Source organism: Streptopelia decaocto (assembly GCF_964273445.1).
Source record: "Streptopelia decaocto genome assembly, chromosome: 8".
In the NCBI taxonomy this organism is placed as follows: Eukaryota; Metazoa; Chordata; class Aves; order Columbiformes; family Columbidae; genus Streptopelia; species Streptopelia decaocto.
In genome coordinates, this window is record NC_138662.1 from 3,050,352 (window position 1) to 3,059,800 (window position 9,449).

The 9,449-nt window shown below is 42.5% G+C and overlaps 1 protein-coding gene across 4 annotated transcripts in view; it reads left to right on the forward strand.

Moving 5' to 3' along the window:
• Positions 1-3,597, forward strand: part of FAM120A (family with sequence similarity 120 member A) — a 56,153-nt gene extending 52,556 nt beyond the window's left edge. For all 4 annotated transcript variants that reach the window (XM_082059851.1, XM_082059852.1, XM_082059850.1 and 1 more), the window contains one exon: positions 1,694-3,597. In XM_082059851.1, coding sequence (XP_081915977.1) covers positions 1,694-2,005 — 312 coding nt within the window. In that variant the 3' untranslated portion in view covers positions 2,006-3,597. The remainder of the gene's footprint in view (positions 1-1,693) is intronic.
• The last annotated feature ends 5,852 nt before the right edge of the window (positions 3,598-9,449 follow it).

Consider the following 9,449-nt stretch of genomic DNA (forward strand, 5'->3'; position numbering starts at 1 on the left):
ATTATATAGTACCTAATTTCCAAGTACCTTAACCTATGAAATAAAGGAAGCCCTGAGAAGGAGCTCCCAAATATTCTGAGCTTACTACAGGTTTACATATGTAAATGTAGATGTAAATGCAGATAGTCTTGAAAGACAGTCAGCGAGACTGAGCATTCATATTTTTATTAACAATATGTAATTTGGATGGTAGATACTTGTGACCACAAGGATCTTGGTCTAGAATTCTGCCAGGGATAGGGAGCAGGAAGAGAAATGGTGGCATTTTCTGTTGCCTGGTCCTGAGCTCGTTGGATTTTATGGGCTTCAGTCACAATAGCGTGTGTTCCTTTTACGGGAAAATTTTTAAAAAAAAAGTGAACTAAAATGCATGTGGCAGGTAGAGCCTGGGAAACTGAATGCGTAACAAGTAGATGTTGGTACCAGTTCAGGGTAACTGGTGCCGGTGCAGTTCCTCGTCTGACAGACTGACGGACAGAGGTTCAGATGTGCGAATTTACACCACATGAGGTGCTCCGGGCAGCGGCTTTACTGACGCTCACTGGGAGCTGATAACAACACAGGCTGGAGAATCTGACCCAAATCAACAGTTGGTAGTTACCCAATGTAAGATAAGCCTGTTTTTTCACCAGAAAAGAGCTTTCGCTCTTGATCTGGGAAGAAACAAAAGCGTCTGTTTACTCTAAAACTTAACACTTACTAAAGCCTGTAAAGAAATACACAGCCACACGTGGTACGTACTCACTGTCCTCAATGCTGGTCATATACCCATGAGATGTAACTGCAGAATTTTTTGTGATGATCTGGATAACATGATGTTAGACACTGATGTTAGAGAACAGCAGTTCTGACCTGCAGAGTCTTTCAGCAATTCAGGAAAGTACTAACCATGCTGTTTCTAGTGTGTCAAAGTTAAGGTAATTACACTCTGAAGCTGTTTGCTATTGTTTGAGGTGTGTAAGATGTCCGTATCTTCAGTAATTTCTTAGTACCTGACTTTGTGAACAGCGCGACAGATCAGAATGTTGCTTCTTGGCAACCCAACCTCCTTACTTTGTTCTGTTGCTTAAGGCTTATTATGTTTCTGGATCGCTCAGATTCACTGTTGCAGATGCTGAAAAACTAAATAACGTTCTAATGCTGCATAAATCTGCTTTTATTGCTATACTCAGCCTTGTAAGATTCTACTCTATGCTTTTCGTATGAAGTCACTTTCCTAATCTCAGAAGCATTTAGAGTATAGATAATATTGCATGGTACTTTTGCACTTCCTTAAAAATTGTCGGAAAAAAAAGGTTTTGTTTGTATTTGAATAACATGTAATCATATCATTAAATGATAACATATATGAACCAAGAAGCAGAGTTAAGCTGTATATTGATTCTCAGTTTGGGGGTGTCCAGATGTTGATGTAGCTCTTCCCTTGTGCAGTAACTGGAGCATCCAGGTTAGAAAGGGCATTTTACCCCCGGAGCCTCAGCAGACCTGGCTAGAAGGCGTCAGAAATCCTGCAAATTCTCTCACCTCTGCTCTTTATTTTGTTCTGCAGCCTCTTTTTCCAGCAGTACATACTATTCGGTATTCACTTGCCATACTTCTGCGCACTGCATGCTGCCTTACTAGTGTCTTTGTAACAGATTGTAAATATATAGCGGTGGCTCTTCAGTAATTCTCTTCTTTTTTTAAAAAATAGGGCAAACCTCCTTATGCTGCTTCAGCAGAAGAAGTAGCCAAAGAACTTAAGTCAAAATCAGAGGAATCTAAATCCTCAGTTGTGTCTTCAGATGGATCCCTGGCTGAAAATGGAGTTGTGAATGAGGAAAAACCAGCTTCCCAGATGAATGGGAATACAGGAGACATCAGGGCTTCCAATCAGTCTGAAAGTGCCTTGAGTAATGACTCTAAAATGTGCAATACAAATCCTCACTTAAATGCACTAAATGCAGACAGTGTTTGCCATAAAGATGATACTCTTGAGGCCACTGTCTTAAAAAAAGAAGAGTAAACTTATTTTTTATAGAGGGTGAAGGATGTTGGGAAGGGTCAGGATTAGGAATATCTGGAAAGAAAGAGAGCCTACAGTTACGTACATTTTTTCCTTTCCGTAAGAGAAAAATGAGGACTTTGGAAATTCGGATCCCTCTTTGATGTCAGAGATTTAAACAACACATTTTTAGTTTTAACCAGTTGTAGTCAAAATGCTACAATAAAACAAAAAAGAAACAGAATGAAGAGCATTTGACTCCCGCACTTAAAATGAAGTATACATAAAGTTTAAACTGGTTATGACAAAAGCTTGTAGTTTTGTTTTTTTGAAATATAAAGAAAACAAATTTTGGCAGTCTTTAAGTATATATAGCTTAAAATATAATTTTTAGTACTTGGCACCATATGTATGCCATTATATTTGATTTTGCATTACTGTGTCACAATAAAGCTTTCTTTAAGGCTTTGATTTCATGATTATGGGGGGAAAAAGGCACAACCACAGTTTTTTCTTTCTTGAATTTCATCACCGTTGATGTGGTTCTTTTGTGTTAAAATGTGCAAACTATCGAAACGAAAAATTATAGAGTAATATTGCAGTTCTGCTGATTTTAAATATACATCATACATACTTTACAAGCAAGTTAAATGGAGATAAACTTGAAATAATAGAAGATGCAAATGACCTTTCAAAATAAACACAATGTGTTCTGAAACTTTTTGTGACTAATACCATGCATCCGTGATCAATGAACTATGTGGTTTTGAATCAGACGTAGACCATTAGTACTACTATTTGAGCTAAACTTCTGCATGGTTCATAATTTTTAAAGTGTGTAGTTAATATTATGCATGTTATTGTCCTCTTTCTTCCATTCTTACAAGTACTGTGCCCATTTGCAAAACAAAAAGCTAATAATCAGTAATAGTCCTATAAAAGATGTTAACTATGTTTAGTCATTGACTGATCTTGCTCTAACCTTAAAATTTTGTGATTATTGACCTCTGTTGCATTTATTCTAAAACTTAAAAAAAAATTATCTAGCCGTTTTGAATATCAACGTTACCCTGGTGTACTCATTGCTGTATGCATTATTGTTCTCTGTTGCTGTTTTATGCCTTCATATTAGCAAATATGAAATTCTGTGAAAAACAAAAAAAAAAGCTTTGATCTTCAAAAACAAAAAAAAAAAAAGTACCCCCCTTCTGTAGCAGGAAACAAATGGCTTGTTCTTGAGAACTTTCCCATCAAGAATTTAGTATAAGCAAATATACCTGTATCATTTTGATGTTTTTGTTAGTGTTTCCAAACTTAATGTACTTCAAAATCAGAATCATTTCTTTATATTCGTTTTCATATAATTCTCCTGATGCTCTTCATCACACATTAGTGATCAGAAATGAGGTGTAATTCCCCGTTCCCTGCCCGCAAGAGCTAAGTAGGTATCTTAATGTAAGTTGAAGGGAGTTCTGCCCCAACTCATGGATTGTGCAAGAATGAACTACTGTTGGGTTTGGTTGGTTGTAGATGGATTGTGGTGTGGTGTATTTGAAGGCTATTGAATGCAACTTACAGTGCTTAATAAAAATCTTTATTCTTTTAGTATAAAATACTGTATGCCTTTTTTGTCAACTATTTTTTTAATTAACATGTTGTAAATAAAAGTTTTCCTATGCCCAAATGAAGTGATTGAGTTAGCCGACTACGTGATGTCCTCCCGAAAGGCAGAGAAGGAAAACGCGACCTTCACACTCTGCCGCTGTCGGGGCCGCGCTCGGTCGCAGTAACGCTTTGTCCTTGTTACGTGATGCAGCTGCTGCAAGGTGGTTCATAAGATGCGAATATGACAAAAATAACGGGCGGTTATTTAAAGAAGAAAAAGACCAACCCAGGTGCTTGCAGAGTTTGAAATACAAGGTGATCCAAAACTTTCTCCTTATGTCTAAGACCTGTCAGTCTCTTTTCCCAAGTAACAAGTGACAGGACGAGAGGAAACGGCCTCAAGTTGCGCCAGGGGAGGTTGAGGTTGGATGTGGGGAACAATTTCTTCCCCAAAGGGCTGTGGGGCATTGGAACAGGCTGCCCAGGGCAGTGCTGGAGTCACCATCCCTGGAGGGTTGGACAGACGGACATGAGGTTCTCAGGACATGGGGCAGTGCCAGGGGTGGGGTAACAGTTGGACTCAATGATCCTGAGGGTCTTTTCCAACCAAGACGATTCTGTGATTGACAGTGCCTGTATTTCAGGTCTTTGTAGCTGCAAATAAATTCCTCCATTATGCAGGAGTTTCCTCTGCATCATGGATGTCACTAACATAACGTGAGGAGCTGTAAGTTTATACCCTGGTGAGCAGCACGAGAGCTGTTTTGTGTGGGCACACCTCTGCTGTTGCTGGCTGAATGTTCATCAGTTTGCTCAGTGCCTGAGACAGGGTTGGAGCCTCAAGCGCTTTGGATCTCATCTGGTGGCGTCACCAGCTGCAGTTTGTAGCAGCACCGCTGCATTCTGTGCAAATTCCCCTTCCCAGCTCCAGCGCGGGGAGAGGAGCGTTGTGCTGGTGTGACAGCAGCTGTCCCGCGATCCCGCTGCTGCCCCGGCTGGGATCCCATCCCTTCTGCTGCCGTGTTGCTCACCCCATGTTGGAGCTTGTCCTGGCAATATCGCCCCACCTCTCAGTGAAGGTTCAAGGCACCAGTTGCCTTCTTTCCCGGCAGCAGAGAGGGTGGATTTCACTTTTCTAGTGTCATTTGGGTCACCAGCATGGAATAAGCATAATGAATAAAAATGAAACTGAGATGGGAGTCTTCACCAACGTGCCACATACTACAAGTGTGTTGACTTCGTTCCTTTCCTCAACAAAACTACACCAGCAAAATTTTTCACGGGCAGACAGAGTGTGACAAGCTACCCACACAAGTGTGACTCAGCCGAGGATGTGAAGGCAGAGCGAACTAACGAGTTCATTGGCCCACAGGTAAGGTGCTGCATTTACTTTGTCCAGAAATTACGATGAAAAAGTTTGGTTTGCAGTGATGTGCATGTGCGTGATCTGGAGTGCATCTTTTCTTCACAGCCCAGTAAAAGCCTGGCCCTCGGCTGCAGTAGATGCTGGTGGAAGCAGCAGCTGGGACATCTCACTGGTACCAGAGCTCCTGGTTCTCTGACCAGCCCAGAGCCGGCCACGCGTTTATTTTTCACCCTCTGCAATGGGTACATGGGGTTCAGCAGCAGTTTGGAGGGTGCAGCGGTGGGTGCCTGGGGCGGGACGGCTGGGGAACCCAAATATATCAGGCATCTGTATTATCTCTAAGCAACAGAACTCACCACTAAGCCAGCTGTTGTTTTTAATGTTTCAGTATATACCTAAAGCATGTTACATGAATACTTAGAAGAATGACAGGAGAAACCCAAACTGCTAAGGAAGATGTTGAGTTTCTACCTACCACTGTAGCAGTATCCTTTGATTACTTTTGGGGTCTCATCCAACCAGTACTTACTGAGTTTCTTCTGGGTGAGGTCGGGCCAGAATCCTGCATCCAGGCACTACTGACGGGAGCAAACTGCAGCTTGGAGATTCCAGGATCTACAGGATGCTGCCAGGATCGCTGTTAAATAGAATCCTGTAAAAGTAGATATGCCTGGTAAGTATACACTTAATTGACCGTATTACTCATGACTACTCAAAACTTCTTTTAAATACATTTTATTGGGTTAAAGTGCAGGAAGCTTTGCTCCTCTGAAAGTTTAAGTAACTCCAATTTAAAAATAATTGATCAGATGTCCTTTCATTCCAAGCAAAGTCCTTCCAGTTTCTTGTATGTGAAATTATGGAGGGCAGGTGTATGTTCCGTTTGGCCAAGCTGCCTGGCAGGAACTGACTTCGGACAGACATTCCACCATTTCTGCTATTACTTAGGATACTACAGGTGAACTTGGCAGTTCTGAGTTGTATCTTGTGTTGTGCTGCCACACGTGAAAATAACAAAATGCTAAACCCTGGATTGTCATTCCTTCTGTTAACTGGTTATCTGTCTAAAAGCCTATTCGTACTGTGTAAGGTCTGGTTGCATTTAAAATCCAAACTAACATTCATTTAGTGAGGTCTTCACTCTCATAAATTAGCAAACATGTAACTTTTACTACTACATAGGTCTTAAACCTCACATTTTCTTTGTTTTGCAACTGTCACAGAAAGCTTAGCATGAAACAGGCAAATAATTGTTTGTAACATAGCTATTAGGAATAACAGTCAGATTGATGCCAAGGCTTCCATAATAAAACTTCTATTCAACGGTTCGAGAGCTGCCTCGTCAATATTGATCCATTAAATCCCTTGTTCCCTTTTTTCATAAACTGAGGGGGAACCTGAGGGAGCGCGCGCCGCTCCTGGCCCGCCCAAGTGACGTCATCCCACCTCCGTTACGTGCGGGAGCGGGGCGGGGCGGTCCTGTCAGTCAGCCGGGCCCGCCCCTCAGCGGGCGGGATGGGGCGGTGCCCGCGGTCGCCGGGAGTTCGAGTCCCGCGGTGGAACGGGAGTCCCTCGGCGTCTCACCGCGCTCCCCTGCGGCGGAACGGGCTCGGCTCCGCGTCCCACCGCGCTCCCCTGCGGCGCAACGGGCTCGGCTCCGCGTCCCACCGGTTCCCGCTCTCCGCCCCCCCCCCTCCCGTCGCTGTGTGTGACGAGCGCGCGCAGCCGGGCAGGTGTGAGGTACGGTTGTTTCAGTGAAAAACGAAGCGGTACAGACTAAAACCCACCTTTTCGTGCACTGTGGTTGTGGCTGCTGCGTGAATCTGCGCAGGAGTGTTCTGGTTTGAATGTGGCCCTGGTTTTCTGGTAAAAAAAAAAGCGAAAAAAAGTGTTCAGGGGTTTAAGATGAGTGAGCCGTGAGGCCCCGCAGCTGTGAGGAATGACCGTGTGGGGCCAGCGGGGCGGGTGTGGCCGGTTCCCTGTGATGCACCTGCGGCGGGACCCCGGTGTCGTGTCCCCTCCAGCTCCAAGGGCAAGGCAAAGGTCAGCAGGGGTCACTCACAGGGCACTGGGGACCTGGGTTTGTTTCGTGTGGGGAAAACCGGGCTGAAATGGGTTTAATGCAAGTCTTACGTGACCTAAAGTGGAGAAGATAGAGGTGAATTCTTCTCAAGTGCACAGCAAAAAGAAGGAAGGAAAAGGGCACATGTCAAAACAAGGAAAATTCCAAATGAATATATAGAGAAAAAAAAATGCCTAATGTGGCTGGTTAAGCACTGGAATAAGTTCCTAGAGAGACTTTGTAATCATCTCTGGGGACTTGACTGAGAACATGGTCTAAATCTGATGTTCCCTCTGCTTTGAGCTGGAGATTTGACTAGATGGCATCCAGAAGACCCTTCCAACCATTTTTTAAGGAGTCTGTATAGATTTTTGCAGATCTAGAATACAAAACAAAGTGTGTTTTCTACAAAACAAGCATTACTTCTTTAGATACTTTATGACATTTACCTACTAGGGGAAACAAAATTTCCCAGAGCTGCCTTCTGTTTTGCAGCACACAATACTGCAGAAACTGCCAGCAAAATTGGGAGTAAGCCTCAGAGGAAAAGCTGCCAGTCACATAAGCATGAGTAAGGTCACATAGAGACAATTGTTCAGGCAACATTAGGGGAAATTGCTGCTAATTAAGTAAATTTAGACTTGATGTTTGGGTAGAGGACCTTGCTGTGAAGCATGGGACAAATAGACCTGCCAGGAATTTCACAAATAAGACTAATTGAAATAAACTTGGGAAGTTTGCTATAGGTACTATACCTTGAATCTAACTGCATTACGTCAGTAAAATTCTACAATTTCTCATTCTGCATGCCACTCACTTTATTGGTACTGGTAATACCTTTACTCTGTTGGACACATCATAACTCAGTGCTGCAGTTTATCTCCCCAAGGCTGGAAAGGCTTTTAGCACTTTTTGATCTTTGTAGTCTCTTTTTATATGAAATATGAAGGGAACATTGATGACATCCCATCAAAATAGCTGGAATGTTGTTACCCAATCTCTGCAGAACTGTAACCTAGCTTAGATTTGCAGTCTTTGAACAGTTCCAGTTTCATAATGTGGTTTATGACACAGCCGTCAGCACACATAGGTCATGAGCAATACAGGGCAGAGGGACACTCTTCTATGAGCCCACATCCCCATATTATCTCAACAAGACATGTCATGCCTGAAATAAATCAGACTCTGGGAGTTAGATTCCTGCACAACAGTTGTAACTCTGGGGGGAATGGGAGATGCATCTGGTAGGCTTGCATTCTGGCTCTGTCAATTTTTATGCAGACAGCTGGCTTGGGAAATAAACTTGAGATTTACACATGAAACTGCTGATATTTACATATGAGCACATTGCAGTGAAGCCTTACAATGTAAGAGAAAGAGGCACCTTCAGTCAAAGATCTCTCTGTGCCTGGGATCTTCAGGAAAGTGGCTACAACAAAGTTAATTGGAGATTTATGCTGGAGTTGATTGATTGCTGCAGGTATATTTTACCTTGTGAGATCTTCCTATGAGCAAATAAGTGTGTCTGTAATAAACATGAGAATAGTAGTCAACTAGAAAAAGGCTCTTTATAGACAAGGAACAAATCTGTTGGGTGTTCTTGGCACGTATTTCTGTAGACAGGACTTCCAATTTCCCCAAGCAAAATCCTACAGCAAGGGAAAATCAGCCCGGTTTTGAAGATGAAAATAAAACAGAAGCTGATTCAAACTCGTCCAGTCTCGGGGAACACCCACTCAACACATTTTGGAGAAGATAGCTTCTCAGAACTACTTAGTTCAGATTAGATTCTGGTTTACGTTTTAATAAAAATAATTTTTGTGTAGGTTTATGTAGTGCTTTCCATTTAAGGTTTGAAATGAATTTTATACAACGTTCTCAGTGAACAAGAGCATAAAATAGAGGCAGAAGCTGGCAGAACTATTAATAACTATACCTGGCAGCACTATTTATCAAATTATTTACAAAAAACAATGTCAAAAGTAATTTAGTCCTATGCTGTACACTTGTTACTACTGCAAGAGTGGGACACTGCAAAATTAAAAGTCGGTTGTAGCAATGAGTGCTAGAATCAGGTGCGGAATAAAGTGAGAGTGTGCTGGGCAAGGGTCATCTTGCCATGTTGGTGGGTGTCTATGAGCATAGTCACTGGTTTCTCTGGCACAGGCGAGGGCCGCTGGTACGAGCTCTTGGATGAGATGCAGAGGAACAGTTGTTACCTCTCTAAGAACTGTGTTGAGGGATTATTCATTCCTAGTGAGGAGGAATGATATGGCCAGGTAGGAGACCTGAGTTCAGCTCCCAGGTCTGACTGTGTGGGTTTTGAAGACAAAGTTATGCCTGATCAAAACAAAGGCATTTGATCTTCCTCAAGGCACGCAATTTAATTACACAGTAGGCAATAATTTTAATTACACAGTGCCAATGTATAG